This window comes from Ixodes scapularis, unplaced genomic scaffold (assembly GCF_016920785.2).
Source record: "Ixodes scapularis isolate PalLabHiFi unplaced genomic scaffold, ASM1692078v2 PGA_scaffold11__112_contigs__length_91849675, whole genome shotgun sequence".
Lineage (NCBI taxonomy): Eukaryota > Metazoa > Arthropoda > Arachnida > Ixodida > Ixodidae > Ixodes > Ixodes scapularis.
Window position 1 is genome coordinate 5,137,286 of NW_024609837.1, and position 24,165 is coordinate 5,161,450.

General features: G+C 43.4%; 1 protein-coding gene across 1 annotated transcript; it reads left to right on the forward strand.

Moving 5' to 3' along the window:
- Positions 1–6,286: 6,286 nt before the first annotated feature.
- Positions 6,287–23,962, forward strand: LOC115328144 (papilin-like). Its single transcript, XM_029989292.2, has 6 exons — positions 6,287–6,329; positions 7,305–7,499; positions 10,583–10,762; positions 12,079–12,255; positions 14,743–14,913; positions 23,736–23,962. Exons 1-6 carry the CDS (start codon positions 6,287–6,289, stop codon positions 23,960–23,962), a joined length of 993 nt encoding a protein of 330 aa, XP_029845152.2.
- The last annotated feature ends 203 nt before the right edge of the window (positions 23,963–24,165 follow it).

Below are 24,165 nucleotides of genomic sequence, written 5' to 3' on the forward strand. Positions count from 1 at the left end.
GGCTCGAACCACAGTGGTTGGAGGCGAAAGATAGATCGGTTCAAAATGTTCGCCGGAATGGTGAATGAAGACTGCGGCATTGAGTGAACAAAATACATTTTTTTCTGCTACTACGTGCACCAGAGTATGTCATCCATTAAATGTTCTATTTTAGTGACATGAGTTGCTTTAAAATTTTCATTTTAGTGCCTGTCAGTCGCCGCCAAACGTCGGTCATCCTTGTCGAAGCTTATTCTAGGCGAACGTACGTCCGATCTTCCTAGCGTCGGGGGTACTGCGGCGCTGGAGGTTCACGTCGGGGAAAGGTCTTGCGGAGCTCTCCCCGTGCGATATCCCGGACAATTTCGTCGAAAGCTGTCGATAACGCTGGTATTCAGGTCCAGTAAAGAAGCTGCGACGATTGAAGTATTAGGCGCGCCTGTGAGTCGTTGGAAGTGTCTTGCTCGGGCCGTCAGTGCGCGCTCGATGTTGGTGGCTTCACTCACAAAAGCGTTGACGGTCGTCAGCGGATTGCGAACCAGACCTCCGAAAATTTCACCCTTCACGCCACGCATCAGGACGCGAAGTCTCTTCTCCTCGGCGGCCTCCGGATCGGCTCGGGCACTCACACGCAGGACAGCTTCAACAAATCTGGTCACACTTTCATTGGGGCCCTGCGCCCTTGTTGGAAGACGGGCCTCTGCCCGCTGCCGATGGTGGTGGTTGTTGAAAGTCCGCTTCAATTCGGCAGCGCAGGGCTCCCACGTAGTGAAGGAGGCTTCATGGTTTTCAAACTTGTGACTCGCAGTGCCTTAAAGGGAGAAGTAGAGGTTGTCCAGGCACTGCTCAGTCGTCCGACCGGTTTGGAGGGTTACATGTTCATATTGTTGCAGCAAATCTTCAATATTCTCGTGAACCTCCCCGTCGAAAGGCGTCGGAGTACGGGGTGCGACGGGCAAGTATACCAGGGCGGCGGCGGGCGATGTCTGTGACGTCTGGTTGTTTATCGTCGAACTCTTTGGCTACTTGGTTTTGGGTGGCAAAAGCCTAAATTCCGGGTGTAGGCCTTCAGTGCGACGACTTAATCGAGTCTCGGTAGTGCCTTCGTTGGATCTTGGTGGGCTTGGCGTCGGACTTGCACTGTTGGGCCATTGGAGGAGGACGCTGCAGGGACATGCATTTCCCCGCACCTCCACCGACGTGTCACGAATGATGAGGTGACGAAACAAAGAATAACTGAGAAAATCAAAATGTTTAATGGGGCGAACTTGTGCTCAATACAAAAAGGAAACAGAGGATAACAACAGAATGTCGAGGGCCTTGAAGCCGGCGTAACAGCAGGATCGAAGACTGGAGCGAGACTGACTCCGCTCGCCACGCGGAGTCCCTTATGTACCCGCGTGGGTTTCTGGAACATTCGGCGTAGAACGTTTGGCGCGTAGAAAATTCGGAACTCGATCAGTCGAGAATGTTTTCAAGTTGTACGAGAACGCCAAGCTCAAATAATAAATAAGAGAACATTCCGACGACTGGGATCGAATCGAGGCCTTCCGCGCAACAGCAAAGCGCGGTAATCATTTGACCACGCAAGCGCTCGCTCGGCGGCGCGCGTGGCAATATTACTAAATCAGTAATTTTCATGAAGATTTTGAGCACATGGGAGGTGTAGTAGCGCGCTAAAATTTTTACTCGCGCAGCAGGTACAAAGGTAGAGCTCTAGTGAGGGACGGAAAAATCGTGCGGGCGCCTTGTCGCATTTCTAACCTTGTACCTGCTTCACGAGTTGTGAATTTAGCGCACTACTACGCTTCTGGCGCTCTGAAAGTCTTTATAAAAATGAATAATTTAATGGTTTTCGATGACGCTCGGCATGTTTTCAGTTTAAGCCACATGTCTATCTTTACAAAAGCATAGGTAATTAGCCATTTTTAAATAATTAAAAGTAATTAGTAAGTATCGCGCATTTTCAGACATCCGCCATCCCGATTAATGTGGTCCCGAAATAAATTATTTATTTACTTCGAATACACTAATATTAGAAATTTTATGCCAGTCTTTGCTGAAACACCCGGTATACAGGTATACATAATAATTACATTTCTATCACAATATTGAAATATACTTTTTTTCTCAAGTTTGTTTTATGGTGGCCGGAAATTTAATGGCAGCTCTTATTCTATATATGAAGGAAATGTTGTAGTGTGTTTTGTTCGTTTTCGGTGTTGCTTCTTTGCATTCAGAAAATAATTATAGTGCGTGCATCAGTGGAAATAATTTAAATGATGTTGAAAAACTTAAAACGAAGAATAATGTAAAATATTCATGAAAAAAATCCGGAACACGGAAATCGTGTTACGTAAGCAGCCGCTGCGAAGTGCTGAAAGCGTATATTTCCTATTTCCGTTGACATGTGGTTGGAACGTTAATTTTTCGGTCCTTGCCTTCGTACGTCGTGATATGCGTCATATACAGGAAATGCACATTCCATAGACGCTGTCATTTTTCAAACATTACATAAAGGCTTTACTTCTGACAATCCTGCAGACGTTACAATAATGCTTTCGCAATAAAATATGACAATCTACTTGAATCGGTCTACACTAAGGCTGTACGATTTGTTTTTAATGGGTTTCTCATCTTTTGGGCTCGAACCACAGTGGTTGGAGGCGAAAGATAGAGCGGTTCAAAATGTTCCACGGAATGGTGAATGAAGACTGCGGCATTGAGCGAACAAAATACTTTTTTTTTTCTGCTACTACGTGCACCAGAGTGTGTCATCCATTAAATGGTCTATTTTAGTGACATGAATTGTTTTAAAATTTTCATTTTAGTGCCTGTCAGTCGCCGCCAAACGTCGGTCGTCCTTGTCGAAGATTATTCTAGGCGAACGTACGTCCGATCTTCCTGGCGTCGGGGGTACTGCGGCGCTGGAGGTTCACGTAGGGGAAAGGTCTTGCGGAGTTGTCGATAACGCTGGTATTCAGGTCCAGTAAAGAAGCTGCGACGATTGAAGTATTAGGCGCGCCGGTGAGTCGTTGGAAGTGGCTTGCTCGGGCCGTCAGTGCGCGCTCGATGTTGGTGGCTTCACTCACAAAAACGTTGACGGTCCTCAGCGGGTTGCGAACCAGGCCTCCGAACATTTCACCCTTCACGCCACGCATGAGGACGCGAAGTTTCTTCTCCTCGGCGGCCTCCGAATCGGCTCGGGCACTCACACGCAGGACATCTTCAACAGATCTGCTTACCCTTTCATTGAGGCCCTGCGCCCTTGTTTGAAGACGGGCCTCTGCCCGCTGCCGACGGTGGTGGTTGATGAAAGTCCACTTCGATTCGGCAGCGCAGGGCTCCCATGTAGTGAAGGAGGCTTCATGGTTTTAAAACCGGTGACTAGCAGTGCCTTAAAGAGAGAAGTAAAGGTTGTCGAGGTACTGCTCAGAGTCCGACCGTTTTGGCGGGTTACATTTTCATAGTGTTGCAGCCAGTCTTCAATATCCTCGTGAACCTCCCCGTCGAAAGGCGTCGGAGTCATAGAGTTATTATAATGTACGCTAGAGGTTCATGTGGCGCTAGTGTGCTGACGCAAATTGAGGCAGACAGCAACCAGTCTAAAATTGACTTCCGGTAATGCATTTCTATGGGAAAAAGTGAGTGCATTTTCTCACTGCGCGCGACCATAAGAGCAAATATCCCGAATAATTCGTACGTTCTAGGTAGCTTGGAACATTTCTCAGTCAGGCCGACGAAATAATTGGTCAGTTACGGTGTTTTTCTTTCAAATTCATCGCATTAAAAACGGTGCTAAAACAGCTTCGTACGTGTATTTATGAGCACTGTCGGACACTGTTAGCGCGAACACGACGTCGGCGCTTTTCAGCGTGGGGGATATACGTGCCAAACGAACGAAGGACATCTGGAAATTAAGAAAGACGGCAAGAACTACGCAGTAACACCGGATCAGGAACTACACGTGTATATACGATCAAAATTAATTGAAGGCCACGTAATCTATTTCTATTTTAAATAAGTAAGTACCGTTTTATTCTTTCTGCTCTGAGCGAAGCTGCTTGTTCTACGTTCAAAATATCACTCGCACGCTCGAAATCTTTGAGAACAAGTGCCCGATAAAAGCTGCCCGGCAGAGAAAAAAATACGAAGAGACAACTTTTATAGCCCACGGACTTTATTCTCTACATTTTGAACGTTTTTATCCGCTCATGCACGACGGGGTCATTTTTATATAGTGACACGACTGGCATATTATCAATATATAAGCGTCACCGGATTGCTGGCGAGCCTTGAACACACTCTACATTCCTTTCGATTGTAATTTTGCTTCGAATTGTCGCTTGTTTTTACACACCTGCTGCGGAACACACGTTTGGGACTGAAATGTAGCGAAGTTAAACATCGGTCACTGATGAAGAAAAATGCGCTAACTAAAGCAATTACACTTTTACAGTGTTAATCAAGGTACATACTATTCGGTACGACCCAAATAACCAAAGTGTTCCGTGTTATTTTCCGGCGAAGAGACAAAATGCACGCGCGCTTTCCCATAGGAATACACGGGAAGACTGGAAAAGTAGACTGGTTGCTGTCTGCTTCAATTTGCGTCACGGAAGTCGCATAGACACTAGCGCCAGTTGAACCTCTAGCGTACATTATAATAACTCTATGGTCGGAGTACGGGGTGCGACGGGCAGGTATACCACGGCGGCGGCGGGCGATGTCTTTGACGTCTGGGTGATTATCGTCGAACTCATTGGCTACTTGGTTTTGGGTGGCAAAAGTCTAAATTCCGGGTGTAGGCCTTCAGTGCGACGACTTAATCGAGTCTCGGTAGTGCCTTCGTTGGATCTTCGTGGGCTTGGCGTCGGACTTGCACTGTTGGGCCATTGGAGGAGGACGCTGCAGGGACATGCATTTCCCCGCACCTCCACCGAATGGTCACGAATGATGAGGTGACGAAACAAAGAATAACTGAGAAAATCAAAATGTTTAATTGGGCGAACTTGTGCTCAAAACAAAAGGAAACAGAGGATAACAACAGAATGTCGAGGGCGTCGAAGCCGGCGTAACAGCAGGATCGAAGACTGGAGCGAGACTGACTCCGCTCGCCACGCGGAGTCCCTTATGTACCCGCGTAGGTTTCTGGAACATTCGGCGTAGAACGTTTGGCGTGTAGAAAATTCGGAACTTGATCAGTCGAGAAGGTTCTCAAGTTTTACGAGAACGCCAAGTTAAAAAAATAAATAAAAGAACATTCCGACGACTGGAATCGAACCTAGGCCCTCCGCGCAACAGCAAAGCGCGGTAATCATTTGGCCACGCAAGCGCTCGCTCGGCGGCGCACGTGGCAATATTACTAAATCAGTAATTTTCATAAAGATTTCGAGCACATCGGAAGCGCAGTAGCGCGCTGAAATTTTTACTCGCGCAGCAGGTACAAGGGTAGAGCTCTAGTGAGGGACGGAAAAATCGCGCGGGCGCTTTGTGGCACTTCTAACTTTGTACCTGCTTCACGAGTTGTGAAGCAGGTACTTTGAGCGTGCCAGAAGCAGGTACGCTTCTGGCACGCTCAAAGTCTTTATGAAAATGAATGATTTAGTGGTTTTCGATGAGGCTCGGCAAATTTCCAGTTAAAGCCATATGTCCATCTCTACAAATTCATAGGTAATTAGCCATTTTAGATAATTAAAAGTAATTAGTAAGTATCGCGCATTTTCAGATATCAGCCATCCCGATTAATGCGGTCCCGAAATAATTTATTCATTTACTTCGAATACATTAATATTAGAAATTTTATGTCAGTCTTCGCTGAAACACCCAGTATGCAGGCATACATAATTACATTTCTATCGCAATATTGAAATATACTTTATTTCTCAAGTTTTTTAGGACGGTCGAATATTTAATGGCAGCTCTTATTCTATATTTGAAGGAAATGCTGTAGTATGTTTTGTTCGTTTTCGGTGTTGCTTCTTTGCATTCAGAAAATAATTATAGTGCGTGCATCAGTTTAAATAATTTAAATGATGTTGAAAAACTTAAAACGAAGAATAATGTAAAATATTCATGAAAAAAATCCGGAACACGGAAATCGTGTTACGTAAGCAGCCGCTGCGAAGTGCTGAAAGCGTATATTTCCTATTTCCGTTGACATGTGGTTGGAACGTTAATTTTTCGGTCTTTGCCTTCGTACGTCGTGATATGCGTCATATACAGGAAATGCACATTCCATAGACGCTGTCATTTTTCAAACATTACATAAAGGCTCTACTTCTGACGATCCTGCAGACGTTGCAATATGCTGCTCAAGATCACACTGGTCCTCGCTCTTGCTGCGAAAGGTAAACCAATTTTATGACATGAAGGCTTGTACTCATTGCAGAAGATATAAGCTTTATATGGTGTTAAGGCACTTCTCAAGCGTAAACTGTTAGCAGTACCTACAGCATATTCCGCATTAAAAAAAGGTTTATACGCATAAAAGTAGATGCTGCATTTTTAAGGGCTTTTAATATGAGCGTTTTCGCTTGAGTTTCCCAGTTTGCCCAACAACACGCGTTGCTGCAGTTCGAAACCCGTAGGTACATCGAATGACTTCTTTGACATGTTACACTGACGACAGATGTAGATAGATGGAGCTTTTTATTGAATACAACCTCCTGTACTTTCGCTGTTCGTGAACTATAGTTTGATAACCTTATATATAAAATTCCATAAAAGATAAGGGTAAAAAAAAAAGCTTTCATTATGCCATTAGTATGCACACCCCTACATGGCTAGAGACCAGCTGTCAGAGACATTTTTCTTGTTGAAAAATATGTCATGACTTTGAAGATCGTTGTTATTGATAATATTGATGTCAGACGGGATCCATCTAAAAGATGAACCCCAGATTGTTTACCGCTTCTAATGTGAGCTTTTCTATACTGGGAGGAGTCAGCAGTCTGCATTGCAGCATGGCGCTGCAATGAGAGGCGGCCAGAAGTGGTCGAAACTAGAAAACAATATACCGCTGCTCCCACGGGTGTAAAATCTAGCCACTGCGAGTTGTACAAACATGCAACAAAAACGAAACATTATTCAATTACATTCTTCATCCCCAGACACGCAAAAATAAAAATAACGGACACACACACACACACACCGTCTTGAGGTATGTTGCGTGTATGTCCGTTGTTATATTTCTTTGCCTTGACATGGGTTGAAGTATCGAGGTGATTCATCAACTTGGCTGCGCTTTTTTATGATTTTTAAGCTTTATGAAAGCCTCGAAACTACGAACTTACATTTAGTACAAAATGCTTCACTCGTTTCAGGTTCCTCCGATTGCCCACGTTGGCGTAACACAAGCGTATGTTTACTCGAACCAAAGATGAATGACGGAATTCCTACCATAGGATGGTTCTATGAAGTCAGTGCCGGAAAATGCTCCCCCACCGTGTTTAAAGGGGTTGGAAGTCCTAACGAAAATAGATTCTCATGCCAATGTCAGTGTAATCAAGTGTGCAGACGTGAGTGTAATGAAATATACAATATATGTGAATCCACACTTGTGCTCTTTATATGTTTCCGCCTGTACATACCTCCTAGAAGACAAGAGCCGGTACTTGTCGTCTCCTCTGCTTATCATCTCCGCTCAATGTCTTTCATGTCTCCTTGTCTTCTCAGCTCCTTTCTTCCTTGTCTCCCTCCTTATCTTCTCCCCCAACTCATCTCCTTTAAACTTCATCACTAGTAAGTCCACGCAGCGCTGCCTAACTCTCGTCGGGGCAGGGCGTCTTCCAGCGTCTCACAGCGAACGTGACGCTCATACGCGGCGATGCCAAGACAAGCGACCGCTCTGTGTCTGCCTTCATCCAATCCGTAGTTTTTTTTTTGTTTTGTTTTTTGTGTTTTTTTGCGCGTCTCCCGTTGTGCGGCGTAGTCTCGTTGAGCTTGAGCACGTTTGTCGCTTGGGGCGTGGCAAGGATCCACCAATGATGACGCAATGCGCAGGCCCTGTCTTTTAGGTAGTATGGGCTTGTACCGCGCACTTGGCGCAAAACATGTCGGTTTCCGGTTGTTTTCTAAAACTTTTCTTCATTTTTTTTTTTTTATTTTATTGCCTAAGGTTGCCTTTGCTTTACACAGCCGGCAGCGGTGGTTTACAAGTCACATGTTGCTAACCCTCTGGCTTTCAAAGACCCAGAATCAAACAGCGTGTTCAATGCTTTAAAAAAAAAAAGAAAACTCGCTAAAACATTTAATACCAATTACACGACAAGACCTGAGACATTCCTGTTCTAGCCTCACCATAACATGATGTCGTATTGTTAACGACGCCTACCGATCGCTCCGAGAACATCCGAAGATTGCTTTCAATACGTTTTCCGGAGTGCGCTCCAACATAAAGACACATATACACGCTCCCTCCTCACATAATCTAGTCCAGCTGGAGCTTGTTTTTTACTTGGAGCGAGTAGAAGGTACATTAAACGTGACATAATGCAAAGGCCTCGTTTTGTAGGCGGCATTCACTTGTCCAGCTCCATTGCTCAAATCCGCTTACCCTTTAATCTGTACGATGAACATAAATGTAAGTAATTCTGTAATTTTTGTACTGGTGTGCGATTTAAATTTGATTTTACTTCTTACCTCACTTGAAAGGGGATTTGTTCTAACACTTTTTGTTACTTTTGCTATTACTGCAGTTAAAGTACGGCTGCCCCTGCTTTAGGTACTGTGCTTTATCATACGTTGTTCTTAATAAATCTTTGATGACCACAATCAATCTCGCTTGAGATTGGGACAGAATACATGGTGCAACAGCGCGATACGAGTTAACACACACTAGTTTAAGAACGCAGGCTAGCAGCATACAATGACATCTGAGCCACTGGTCGAAAAAGAGGACATAAATATCGGAACCCACACGCAGAAGCCAAAGTTGCGGGTATTCTGCATGTCTGCGTTGCGAATCCGGCATTACATTTCCCCTCATTTTTTAGAGGATTTATAAAACATGCAGGCTAAATATATATTTATTTGTTGACATAGCGAACATAAAAGCCATAACCAAAAATACTTTGCATTTTCGTCCCCAATCATCATGTCACCTGACGTCACGCGACATCATGTCAAGCGTCGCTCTACGGTGCACGCCGTTCTTCTACTTGTCCCTCGTGTTCTTTAGCGCTTTTATCTACAACGTACAACCAACTCACCCAAGTTCATACCCCTCTGCGTCACTCTGCCACGTGACTTCCCGTCACGTGACCTTATGACTTTACGCAGTGACACTGTGCTCCTCGATCTTACGTCATGCCGCGTGGTCACGACATGACATGATGTCAGAATACTTGACATCGGAGTGTGAGGTCGTAGTGTCGCGTGACGTCAATGTTTTCTAAGCTCAGCAGTTAAACTCCCAGATTTACAAACCGACTTGTATATTTATGGGAAAAGTTGTCTCAGTTCAAAGCATATCATACTTCGTTATTGACAGTGCGCCGGGGCAGTGAACGTGACAATTATATATTCATCGTTGCAGCACAAATATGAACTCTGAACGCTGCAAAATAAAAGCTAGTGTTAAAGATTTTGAAGACGACACCGATAAATGCTCTTGATACGAACCTTTGCCACTGGTACGATGCTCATTCAGAGCGAGACAGACGCGGAGGAAGATTAAATCCCAGCGTTCTGCAGCGAGAGCACAGAATGCTTTTCTTTTTCCGAAATACCTTACATTGGCAATCTCGGCGACATATTTTTTTTTACTCGCAAATATTCTTATGTTAGACGTAAAAATAGGAGATATTGATGCGAAGACAATAAGCTGAAAGCAGCAACAGACAGATATCAGAGTAAAAAGGTATATGTGTTAGCGCTCTAAAAGAGCGCCACACTAAGGGATTTTAAAAATGCTTCAAGGTTGCCAACTATGCCATCCTCATAATTTTTTAACGTTTTTTTTTTGGTGGGAAAGGAGGGGGGGGGGGGGGGCTTTAGACACTTTTATAAAAAAAAGTGTTCCACCAGTTAAAAAAAAAAAAGTTCACTGTCTTCGTGTGCTTTACGCTCCAGTATGCATTCGGTATTTTCATCAACAAAGATGCGTTTATTGGCAACGTTTAGCTGTGTAGTTTTAGAGACGCAACAACCTTAGGTGTGAGGCGTCTGGTGCAATTTAATATTTTACACAGTACTCGGTTAAATAATTCTAAATAAATCGGGCCATAATTTGAGCTCCACAAAATGATGAGGAATATAATGTTTTTGCTTAGTACCATTACTAAGGTCACAAATATAATTAAGGTGTTATTAATACCGCATTCATATATATATATGAACAAAAAATGAAGGATTTTGCTTCAGAAAATATTACATCTTTACATCAAAATACTTTAAGGAGTACAGTGTTTTACATCAGATGCATCTGGTTTTGTCACCAAGATTTTGGACTCCAGGTAAGCTAATTTCTATGCTATCACTCACATTTGTGTAGCTACTTCTTATTTTATATAATATTATTTTGTTACTTAAACAAGGAATCAACTGATCGTGTATATTTTTTTTTCTAGTTAGTTAAATTGAATATGTTTTGGTATCCTAGGTGACGTACCAAGTTTTTGCTTTGAAAATCCTCCAAACAACCCCGGGAAAGGTGCACCCTCTCAAAAGTGGACTTACAGATCTTACAACGGGCAGTGTGTCCAAATTCCATGGAATGGTGCTATTGGGTCTTGCAAGAACATATTTGACTCGTCTAATGAATGCGAACGATGGTGTAAAAGTAAGTGGAGCACTGTACACCCACAATAGCTGCCGGGGAAATTAAATCACTGTACCGTTTGCAGCTTAGGTATGGGATGTAGATTGTGTTTCATAGTTTATTTTGACTCATATATATGAATTTCAAGCGACGTTCAGTTTAATAAATAGGCAGACACTCAGATCATACACTGCTCGTTGCATTACCTGTGGCCATCAGTAAACCCGAATGGTAGATGTCAGCCTATGCAGCAGTGTGTACACATGGAAAAATCGACGCGTATCTGCAATAATTAATGTAAGAGACCGTCGCGTTTCCAAATACTTGTAATATAAAAGTAATCGATTTTATTATGTGCAGAATACCTAAGCATGTCCAACTTTAAGAGAATAAGGTAAAGTTCAACTCAAATATCTAATAACGCACTTGAGGCACATATACATGAACAGGCGTTGTTTATTCGCGACTGCAAACGTGAGCGTGCTCCCTCCATTTCTCTGTTTCACTTATTAACCGCCAGGTTGCGGAAGTTTTTACTGCATACATGGAGAGGCGGTAGCTCCCCGCTTATATACACTACGTCTTTTTCGCTGGGTGGCGTTGCCTCCCCTAGAGTTGCGAATACCCTAAGGTAGTTTGAAGCAATGGCACCCCACTCTTTTAATTTTCCCTACTCAATTTAGAGATATCATGGCAATGTTTCGAGGACGGAAGTCGCTAAAAGGCATTTCTCCGGAAGCTCAAATGAACGAAGTTGGTGTAGTTCATTGCTCGCGGAGGGGTCTGCAAACAATGCCAGAAACACAAAGATCATCAGACGTAGCAACCACGCTACGGGTGCTTCCCAGAAAAAAAGAATGCGAAATGAAGGATGGACGAAACACGATGTCAGATATTCCACCAGCTATAAACACAAGTACTAAACATAATTGTAAAATACACAAAGAGAATTCAATTGAGGAATGTCTACTATCATACATGGGTTAAAAACAGGTGTTTTTTTAATTTCGAATTCAATATCTTCTATCTAAAAAAAAACAAAAAACATTGGTGATGCCCTAACAGAAAAAGAAAAGAACTTAAAGGGTTAAAAAATGCCATGAATAACGTTTGGTTATCAAGTATATAGTGGTATTCGAGAATCGTATTGGTATAATTATCTGCTTAGGTTATATTTTTAACTAAAACATTTTGAGTATTTACCGATTTCTTAATCTTTCTTGCTTGTTTTATATGCTTGAAATCAACTGTAAACAAACTTACTCCTCCCACTCCTCTCCTAACACCCACAACTAAATGACCATTTTGTTTAGGGTGCTGATAAAATTTCTATTAAGTTCCAGATTTCGGAGTTTGCGCAAAGGGGATTAAGAGCGGGTGTATACCAACAGACACCAAGTGGTATTGGTTTAATTATAAAACACTTACATGTCAAGAAATGAACAAAACCGAGTGCCCGAACGGGGAAGGAAATGCCTTTCGAACGTTCTATGAATGTAACCGGCGATGTGGAAGTAAGTTTACAGTTAGTTTTTTTCTAGAAGGGTCGTATTCATTAGAGATGGAAACAATGTGAATAATTTCAAATCGTCGTGAAATAGAGTCTTTATTCTGCCACCTTATTTTGCCTCTTTATTTGATAATAAACACAATACATAAAAATACCCAGTTTCTCGTGACTAATAAGCGACCTTGTTGAACGTATAAAAAGGGTATTATGGGTCAAACAATTTCGTATAAATGGTGTAGCTTTTGGGGTAATCCACCCATAATTAGCATCTATTTGACAAAGTTTCTCATCTGTAGCGGAAAGTTCAGCTGGCTATTTAGGCAGACTGAATCCCCAATGTATAAACGCATGCACAAACACTTAACTTTAAACCTTTCTTTGGCTCCAGCTACCTAACTGTGCGATATTTGCCATTACTAAAATATTGACCTACAACGGTTAGTCAAACGATATTTGTTGTTCCGTTGAAGAAAAGGCTCGAGGGCATGTGATGCAATAAAATTAGAATTATACGAATATTTCTTTTGTGTGCTCTAAGTATCGCGGGAAATCAGTTTTACAAGTTAGTAATTTATTCCATACAAGGGATAAAATGAAAGCAGCAAGTTAATTTTTTGATTGAACTTGAAAACGTCCTCCTGGAAGCTATGGTAAAGCTGGAATGACCGCCATTCTTGCAACGCATAGAATTCACTAAAGTGGTTATTGACATCCTCGTTCTTTAGTCATAACTCAAATTACGAGCTCTAAGCATGCTAAAAAAGCAGAATTTACATTAATGTGCGGCCGATTTGCGCATTAAAAGAGTGCTCACAGTCCCCGTCGGTGCAGTACGACCATAGGCGCTATCGAACTACCGACTCTTTCTAAATGTGGTCGAACGACGGATGGTGCATATTAGCCTATCAGAGCGATGCGTTCCAGCGTCGACAAGGACTGGCCGGCCATTCGTCCACGCGGGAACCCTTCGCCTGTGCCGTGTAACGCCAAGTGGGAGCTGACCCCACTTGGCGTTACACTGCAGGGACTGCGCCTGTACACCGTTACTTAGCAAGGCCATTGTTTTATATCAATGCAAAGACCAAAAAACTCGAGAGATTGTCGAAGCTCATAGAATAAAGAAGGAGGGGCCAGCAAGCGTGAGTCAGGCTTCCTTGAATTTGCTGGACAGTGAGGTCGAATTTTTAGAACGGGGATGACGCATATCGAATTGTGTAACAGAAAGTACCCAATTTTCTGAGGCGCATGCGCATTTCCTTCGTGATTGGAGAGTCTTCTTGTTGTATGTTTTCTTCGTGGTTTTCTGATAATCAACCTTTCAGTTGTTAGTCGGCGCTCGTCCGGTCCAGTTCCTTCCTCTGTCCCTGTAAAATTCGCGCTGTTCCATATGATTAAGCTGTGGCCTTAAGCCCTTATACTTCGTTTCAGCTTTGGTCTGAGCGCGGTCGATGTTATGAGCCGAAGGGCCAATCGTACAGCTTAAAAAGCGCAGCGTCATGGCGTGCTCTCTCTGCGCTTTATAAAACTAGCCGGCAAAGAAGCACGCACAGAGAAACGGCGAATACCGGCTGGTCCTATCAACTGCAGAAAGCACGCCATGACGTTTTGCCTCTTTCGCTGTTTGATTGGCCCTTCGGCTCATAACATCGGCCGCGCTCGGACCGAAGCTGAAACGAAGTATAGTAGCACTGCGCAGCGTCAGAGTTCAGTGAGTGACTAAGTTCGTTATTGTCAATCTCCGCTCTTCCATCTCTGTTGGTTATTTTGCATGTTCGAACCGTTTAACAGTAAGCAATAGCCAGTTCAAATTGACGCTCCAAGACTTAAGCAATTACAATGTAAAAAAAATTGCATTGAACTTATTACTATTTTGCACTACTTTAACGAATATTGGATGAAGTGTAATATTTAAGCGTCGTTCAGGCTATTACACTACTTTAACGAATATTGTATGAAGTATAACATTTAAGCGCCGTTCACACTCTTGCAACCGAGTAAGACCGAGAGAGACCAGACCGGTTTTTAAGCCTCTTGCGACATCTTAGGACCGGATGCGCTGCAGCGGAGCTGATCCTAAGACGTCGCAAGAGGCTTATAAACCGGTCTGGTCTCTCTCGGTCGGTCTTACTCGGTTGCAAGAGTGTGAACGGCGCTTTATGATGAACAATGCAAACTATTATATGAAACTATGCGGCCCAGAATGCGATGCCACCATTTACATCATGGCTCAGAAGCACTATTGTGACCGGAGGGTTTGACCAGATATAAATATGTTTAAATAAAAATCCAACGCGAAATCCACAGAATTCAAAGGCACAGTTATGTACCTGTTTTCTTGTTGTCTTTTCAACTTCTTTATTCTCGTCCGCAACAAAACGAGCTTTGTGGTTTACTCGTATTTGTTGGTTTTGTTAGAGTCCGCTCTGTGTTAATAATATGTGAAGACTCTGAAACATTGCATTATCTTGCTCAATGGCTTAAAAATATACAGGGTTTGTACAAGACAAGTGCAGCATGCCAATACAAAATATAAGTTCCTGCGCATATCTGGCATATCAGTATGGGTACAATACAATTACCAAAAGGTGTGAACAGTTTAAGGGATGTGACGACGGCGGAAACAGCTTTGAAACAGCAAAGGAGTGTTGGGAGACCTGCGCAAGTAAGTAACTATGCCTATTTTGAGATTGAAAAAAATTATATGTTATGCTAGACGATCCAGGATATAAATAAAGCTCATACATATAGATGACTTCTTTTAAAGCGCAGCTCTCAGGTACCAGTTTCCGGCTTGAGCGGCGTCGCCGTCGGCGTAACCGCGCGGTGCACTATGGAAAATGTTCCACAATGCAAGGCGCGGGACTCGTGAGGTCACATGTGAGGTCACGAGTGACGTTACGAGGGTCCCGCGCGGTGCATTATGGGAAATTCCCCATAATGCAACGTGGGAGAAGGAGGAGGAAGGAGGAGAGGGAGGAGGACGAGGGGGACGGGGGAGGAGGGAAGTAGCATAAGAGAGAATAAGGACGTGAGGAGGAGGGATATACCCTCCTTTCAGTACCCTTCCCTCCTCCTCCTCCTCAAGAGCTGCGCTCTCATTTGGCGTTACAGGGAGTTGTAAACGCCTTTCATTTTTTTTTAATACATTGCTTTGAAATATAATAAAGACGTCATTATTTAATGAACACCATTAGATGTCGGTACTGATGGTCGGCTCACCTGGCAGCAAAAGCAACACACTGGCGCGTGCCCGTCTCTGTGCGTGTACACACGTCGATCCCGGTTTTATCATTGCAGGGTGCGTCTTCAGAAAGTACCCCTGCGTAGAAGGTTTTATCTGCTTCAATAATATTTTTAGTTAGACGGGGTTCGTTTAAGAACTATTTCTTGTATCTTCGACATGTTTAGAGTTGCTCTAGAGTGTAAAGTCCCGATATATTTTATACATATATTCAGTACCGTCAATTTAATGTTCGTATTTTGCTATTGCATATTACGACCGCCTGTTATTGCTTTGAGATACTACATGTCCAATAAATTCCAAAGCACTAACATAACCTGAATACTTCTTAACGAACTCCCATTAAATCCGCAAAATTAAACTGCGCTTGACATTAAAATTAAAATATGGAATCAATTAATCAATATGCTTATTATAGTGTCCAGAAACAACCTTGGGGTCGTGGTACTTGCACACTGGATGGAAATGAATACATAAAACACACAAATACAGAAGAGCAATGCACTGTACAGTAACTGCATATAATCCTACACGACGTACACTGAGCTGAATGATAAGAAAATAAAATCTCTAGTTTTTGTTTACAATTATGATAAATTACAGTAACGCAAAAACAAGTTTGGAGAGGCACTCAAAACGAATAATATACGAAGCAGTAGCACAAGCACACAGCCAACACTGTCTTTGCTCTCCGAAATCAACCTTAAAGTGAACCACATTCATAATTCACACGCCGGACAGGTGTTTAATAGAAATAACAAATGCCCTGTAGCACGAGTTAAAATATCGAGTTTCTCAGAGTACTGGTTATAACACTTATATTGATTGCTTCTGATTCGAAGAGTGAGTGGGTGTCTTCGTTATAATAATGGCCGATAACTTTAGCAGAAAACAAAATTGTCTTAACACTGGAAAAATAAATGTAAAAATTCTTGGAGTTGAAGATTCTCAGTCAGTTCATGGCGTTCGCAAGGCGTTCGTCTCGTCCGATCCGATTGCTCGCCTTCCGCTGGCGTTCAGCTGGCGTTCCGTCCGCTGTCATTCTGGCGTTGCGCCCGTTCCGCTCACAATCAGCCTGGTGTTCCCCCTGTTCACCATCACTGTCAGTCCTCGATCTTCTTCTTTCTCTCTTGCTTTTCGCGTCGCCGAGATTTCTTTTTCTCGTCTTCTTTCTTTTCGGACACAGTCACGCGCTCTCAGTCAAAACCTGAACAGGTTTCACTCGCGAAGGCCGATGTCGCCACTGTCACGGGTGAAGTGTAAATCAGTGTTGTTATTAGTTACTTTGCCCACTGTATATATTTCGCTTGTTTTGTAACAACTTATTCAGTCTAATAAATGGGCTTAAAAGACTAAAAGTTTTGGAAATATAAAAGGATGATTGATTCCGAGTAGACACACGTGGAACCCTAAGGCACACTTCAGACAAGAGGCTTGGTGAATTAATCGAACCATGCAATGTTTTAAACCAAAACAATAGGTCCGGCTTCTGACGACACTGCTGCATGCTTAACAAGTCAACACGCTCTAACGCTGCGTCGGAAGTTGAACAATGAACATCCGTCATAAGGTAGCGATGTTTAAAAATGGAAATAAACTTTTCCTGAACTCGTTCGATTTGGAATGAGTTAGTTTTAGAGATTCCGTTTCACACAACTGAGGTATATTCTAACTGGGGCACGCATAACAAGCGGTACCACGTGAGAAACGCAGAAGGATGCTTGAAGTTATTCATTAAGCGAGAGGAAACAGCCAGCATGCGCAGAGACGAGTTAACGAACCTATGTTACGGGGCTAGAGAATCGCAGGCTGGGATCGAACATTACTCCCAGATCTTCCATTGCACATACCCGGGACAAGGGTTCACCATGAATACTATATGCGAAAAAAATGTATTCTGTGCCTTCTGAGTAAATCTCATAACCCTGGTTTTAGCACGGTTTAAGGGAAGATTATTTATTGGCTGACCACCTCCTAAAGAAAAAATATTTATCTTCCTCAATCCTAACGCAGTCATCTCAACTAACTATTTCTTTGTAAGTTTTAATGTCATCAGCCTATTGCAGGAACAAAGAATTAGAAATAGGGTCAGAGACGTCATTTACAAAAATTGTGAACAGGAGTTGACCTAGGACGGACCCCTGAGGAACGCCAGAACTTGTCCTATACAATGAAGAGTTCATAATGTTGTGTGGAACGTACGCTTTCCTGTTTGACAAATAGCTTTGAGACCAGTCGTATACTCTGCCACAATCCCCGTAGGCTGAAAGCTTTGATAATAGGATCATATCATTTACACCGTCAAATGCCTTGCTTAGGTCAAAAGAAACCCCGTCTAGCTGACCTCTGTTGCAGGCTACCTAAGATGCGGCAGACATAAAACTTACAAAATTTGTAGTCGTTAATCTGCGGTCATAAACCCGTGCTAATTAGCGAAGGTTAAGTTTCTAAATTTGAAAGACAAGAATTGATGAATGGCTGTTTCAAAAAGTTTGGAAAATAAAGAGAGTAGGGAAATTGCTCTGTAGTTGAGAACATCACCTTCCTTTCCCGACCTTAGAACCGGAACGACCACGGCAATTTTCTACCTTTCAGGGAATATGCCTCACCTTAATGAGTTGTTAAATATTGCACATGGTGTAGGTGTGACTATATCATGAAATGTTTTGACAATTGCAGATGGTATTCCATCGTGTCCCACAGACAGCGTGGCTTTCATTTTTTTTACTACCTAGCTCTACACATTCCTTGTCGACATTAATGTAACTTAGTAGGTCACCGAATTAATTCGAGTGAGCCAGCTTGACGTAGGAGCATACGGTACTGTCTTTGTAGGCTGAACTAAAATGATCTGCAAACAGCTTAGGCGCGCACTCTGCAACTCTTTTATGGTTATCCAAAAACCTTTTCGATACAATATCATTCACGGAACGTGATTTAGTGTACCTTCGAAATTTCTTACGGTTTTTGACAAGGTCAGGTTTCACTGACGCACGATACGCCAAGCGGTCACGGTTTAACATTATCATACATTTCTTCCTGCAACTCTTGAGTTCTACCTCCCACGTTGGGAGACCACCTTTCTTGAACTTTCTGTGTAAGAAGTCTTTCCTTTTTAGTAGCATTTTTAGTTCATTAGAAAAGCAATTAGGAAAGCGAGATATCTTTAAAGATCTTAAAGGGATAAATCTGTTGATGGCCTCTCCAATTAATCTCGCAAAGAGAGCTGCTAATATGCATCAGAGGATTCTAAAAACTTGGACCAATCAACACTCGATAGGTGGGGGAGCATCCCGATGTAGTCTCCTGATGAAAAATTGTATAAGATGCGTGGTAGAGAAGCCTCAACAGGAGCGCAAACCGAGTAATCATCAAAAGAAAGCACCAAGTCAAGGACTGGATGATACTTAACCAAAGGAACCATAGGGACTTCACCTCGGGCTACACGCACGCAATCCATGTTTGAGAGACACAAATCTAAAGCATTACCTTGGTGGTTAAGAATAACGTTGTGCTGTGCAAGATCTATAAAAGAAACAAAGTTTAGGATGTCATTGTCTTTCTGCTTGTCATGAAATTTGGCTGTCGAAACATTAAACTGGGTCCGGTTTATGTCTGGAGCTTTAAAATCACCTAAGATTAAGACATCACGCCCGTGTACTTCGTTAAAGGTGTTCTCCATGCCATTGAGACACATGCGAAGGTCGTCGGGCGTCGTTTGCGGAGGCAGGTAAACAAGGCCAATAAAAAGGCGTACTTTCTTTGCACACTTGATTTCTACCCATAAACTCTCGGGAAACGTTTCTACATCTTCGCGTCTTTCCGAGCGAAAACGCCCGTCAACGGCCGCTAACACGCCGCCTCCAGTTGTATCACGCGTGGCCAAGTCGCGGTCACGCCGGTGCACCACAAATAAAAATGGAAAGTAATCGGAGGACCCAATGTCACAGCATAACCAAGCTTTCGTAACACAGAATATAGAATAACTGGATAGGATAGCGTTATAAAAAAGCAAAAAAAAACAACAAAAAAAAAACAACAACATTCGTCCCTTTGTGCATAAGCCGCGGACGTTTTGATTAACTAAACCAACGTGACTCATCACCTTTGTTCGGTCGTCGGAGCGCCCTTTGAGACATGGAGAAGGGCTTGTCGAAGGGCGCCTCTGAAAGCTTTAAAGAAGCAGGATTTAGGCCACACGGCAGGGTGAGCGAGTTTCTCAAAATCCTCGGCAGCAACGGACACATGGGTGGAGGCGTACGAGCCGTGCCGATTCCTCAGACACCGGCACTCCAGTTTGTCAAGCCCGACGGAGGATAGGCGAGAGGAGACATCGTCACAGGTGGTGTCCAGCGCCAGTTTGGTGACGCAATAAGGCTCTCCGACTCACTGACGGCGAAGCGACGCTCAGCTTTGAGGTCCCGGATGCCGCAGTCAGCGCGGGGGTTCGAGCCTTCGGGCGCGTCGGCCCCAGATGCGCCGCTCGCCCGTCACGTGCACCATCCTGGCTTGGTGCAGTGGAGTTCAACTCGACCCTCAGAAGTGCCGGCTTGAGTTGTGGCCGACTGCGTTTATTGCGAGAGGGCTTGGATCCCAGATTCAGGTGGCGAGATCTGTAGCTCACCTCGGGCCTCTGCGGCAGTTTTTTCTCCCATGAAGCGGACGGGGAGCTGCGGCTCTGAACAACTGCAGCAAAAGACGACGCCCCACTTGCCTTCCCCAGGCCTGCAACTTGAGCTCGGCAAGCCTTGGCCTCGTCCCGGAGCGAGCAGACAAGCAACGCCTGTTGCTCCGTGTTTCAAGCCCATTCAGTCCTGAGCCGCCTATTTTCTTCGGTCGGACAGGTCACCTGGTCCGTCATAAACGAGATCCCCTCCAAAGCATCGAGAAGGACGCCGTGCAGAAGCTGATGGGATGGTTCAAGTTCACGGCGCTGGGCAGCCGCGCGAGCCGTGTAGGAAGAAATGGGCGAGGGGGAGCAGCCCTCCCTCTGGTTGCCGCCGTCGTCGTTGTCGTCCGCAAGCTGCTCGCTGCAGTCGTACACCTCGCTAGCCCTAACATCCCCTTCGTTAGGGCTAGTAGGTAGGGAGCTGTCGCAGTGGCTGCAGATATATGGGCTTACCCCACTTGTTGGAAGAAGGAGCTTCTCGGCCGCGAGCATTAACCATCTTTAATGTACGCGATGGCGGCACTTGGCGCAGCGAAATCTGCGGTGTCTCACGAAAAAGACACGGAGACAGATGCAGCCTGCGTCCGTACTCTGCGGCCTCCTCCTCAGCCGAGTTGCGAGTCGTAAAGAAAGTATCAAACCGGATAAAGAAAATTGACCTTGTGGAACGCCCACATTTTGAACATCTACTTCTGTCAAAAGAAACACATTGACAATGTTCTCAGCTGCTCGAGCAATAAGTTGAAACTCGTCCCAATATTTTCTTATGCTTCTTGTGTCTACAAGTTGTACCGTTATCGCACTTGCACTAGGCGGAGAAGTTTTAAGAAAGGAAGGCAAGTCAGAAAGTACATTTCTGTTTTCTACTGCTACGTTATTTTTTTCAATGTTCCTAGTGCTAGCGATTAGTAGCGCCGTTGAGCTCTCGTCCCTTTGGCGAAGATGGTGCCGTTCTTTACCCACAGGAACTTGTACGATTCTTCCCTGTCCTTTGTTCTGGCTTGAAAGAAGATGTTCTTGCTGGTTCCTGTTAAGTTGTCATAAAAGCATACTTTCTGTTGTCTTCCTGTCCCAGGAAGCGTGGCCAACTTCTTTCGAGCACTCATTCATTGTTTTTTCCCGAATACAGATGAGAATTGAATTAAAATCGAAGATGCCCCTTCGCGCCGGGAGCACAGGCGATGGCGTGCTAACACTTGGGCAGGGTTAAAGCCCTCGATGCTCAGTTTTGTTGCAAGGTCATCTAATGTGACTTTCACGTTTTTATCACTTGTACAAGGAACACCGTTAATTTCCGTATTACACCTCCTGCTGTACTGTTCGGTCGAATGTACGGTGTTTTGTAGGTGTCCAATCATTGAGGTTTGATCGGACACGGTAGCCTGCAGAGCTCCAACTTCCGATCTGAGTAGTTTAATATATCTTCCATCTGGCTGCGACTAGCCGCATGACAGATTCGCACTTTTTTTACAGACTTTTGGAGCGCCTCGATAGTCTGTTTTAGAGCGCCTACGGATGGCTTCAAAGATAAGAGATCGTCTACTTTTCGCAGGAAGGTCGCAAAGGCGATCAACATTTACCTTCAACAAGTGAAGGAGCTCGAGTTTTTTTTTAATATATCTAGAAGGAATGGCGCTGACGCTTAACCAGGTATCCCTATTCCTGCATGTGCGACAGTTCCAATTTTCGCGTTTATCGTTTCCCATTGATTTAAATGTCTTTTGCGATTTGCCCGAGAACGCGTTAAGATAATACGCATGATTACGGGAAGAGCACTTCCTATAAATTCTCTCACTCGGCAGAGACTTAAAACACATAATACACTCCGATGGTGATGATGATGATAATCATGATGATAATAAGAATACAAATAGACGTTTACAGTTTTCCGTAATGCAAAATTAGAGCGCAGCTCTTGAGAAGGAGGAAGGGAGAGTACGGAGGGGAGGGTATGGCCCCTCCTCCTCCTCCGAACACTTCCCTCCTCATCTCCTCCTGCGCTCCCATTTAGCGGAACATATTTGCTACATTTCCAGCTATAATTAGCGGGAAATGTAGCAAAAACTTTCCGGTAAATCTAGCGAGAAATTTAGCGAAAACATTCCTCTAAGCTTAGCGGAGAAATTTTCCCGCTAAATCTAGCTGAACAATTAGTGGGGAACTTTTCCCATAATGCAACGCGTGGTCACGCACAGTTGCATTATTCCCATAACGCAACGCGCGGTTACGCCGACTCCGACGCCGTTACTGTTGTTTTTTTTTATTTGCCAGCGAATTCATTGTATTTCAGTTTCTTGTGTGTAACAGGGTTCAAGATATTTGCCGCAAGGGTATGAAATGCCCTAGTAAACACAGTGGCGTAGTGTGGTACACGCAGCAAAATAGATAATAAAATTAATATTAATAATAATACTTATTAATATTATTATTATGTTCACTGATGTCTTCTGCATTCCGTGTTTTTACTGCGATTTGCAAGACTGTTTAAAACGGCAAATATTCCTCTAGAATAATGTCTACTCAAAAAATACCATGATTCTGAAATAAGCAGTCAAGAGACACCGCAAGTTTAGCTTTTAATTTCTGTTGGAATCTTACTTCCATAACAGAAACAGTTAATTTTCATTGTAAATGTAGGGATAATTACTTAAGCAAAATGATATAGCATGCGTCGAAACCGCGGACCACTGCAAGGTGCGTGCTTTTTTCTCTAAACTTTTTTTCAACGATTCCTGTATGAAAATCCCGTGATAGGACAATACCGCCTTACTTAATCTCGATTGATATTAATTTAATATACAGCTGCGCTTCTAGTTACTGTGTTGTTACTGTTACTGTTACTTGTAACTGTGGAAGCTAAGGTAGAACCAAACCTAACATTCTTTGGTTAAAGTCTTAAAATCGTGGCCTCTTTTGTCAGACAGGTGAAAAAGCTAGGCTTCACTGCTGGTAGATTGGCCGTCATCTGACATCTTCGAGCCTAAATTGACGAACAAGGGCCCGGTTGTGCCGCACTGCTCCTCTTTCGGTTTATCAGTGCCATCTTTGAGTAGAGTCTAGCACTTCGGATGTTATGTGGCGAGCCAAAGCAAAGCCATATATATGCCAAATAAAAGTACTGTGGCACAAACAAACGCCTTGGAGCAAAACTGTGTTGAGTCACAATTAAAACCCTAGGATTGCACAGCTTGCGTCAAGTTAGGCGGGGTTTTTAAGTGCTACCTAGGTTATCTCAGTTAGTGCTTTGCTGATGCGTATTATAACCTTGCGTCTATATACTCGGCTATTCATATTGATAACTTCATAGTAGTGTCTAAACCAATTTAATTAAACAGGTGTTTCTTTAAAAAATGCACACATTAGATTTCTTTCGAGCGGTGTACTGGAGGAAACATTTCGTGAACTGAGATTTAAACATACTGAAACCACAACATGTAGCATTATCCACATCAGTATAAGCCAGCCTTATGCTAGTGTGTGCATTCTCGTTCATTACATACAATTTCAGGTTTATCCGTTAAAATATTTTAGGGTTTGAATGTTAATAAAACCGAAGCACATATTTTCCTTCCAGAAAACCCAATAAGTCCTTGTGCGCAAAAGCCCGACATTAGTAATTTAAAAGGAGCATTCTATCGCTATTATTATGACATTGATAAAAACGTATGTGATTATACAAGTCAATTTGCAAAGCGCAGTGTCTCTGGACAAACAAACATCTTCTATTCTCTCCAAGATTGTCAAAGACTTTGCACTGGTAAGTCTATAAGTTTTGTTCTTGCTATCGGCTTCAGGAGTTAGTGAGAACAATATCAATAATAGCTCCTATTATTGAAACCTCAACGGTGACACACTATGTACACTATATAATAAGGTGATCAAAACTCACCACGTCTTGCGTTTTTTAAGATTTCAGTGAGTATAGAAACTCAGAGAAGGACCACCATAGGTGTCCTGCGTTACCCAAGGGGTGCTGCGAAAAGGGACTTGTTAGGATTTGTTTT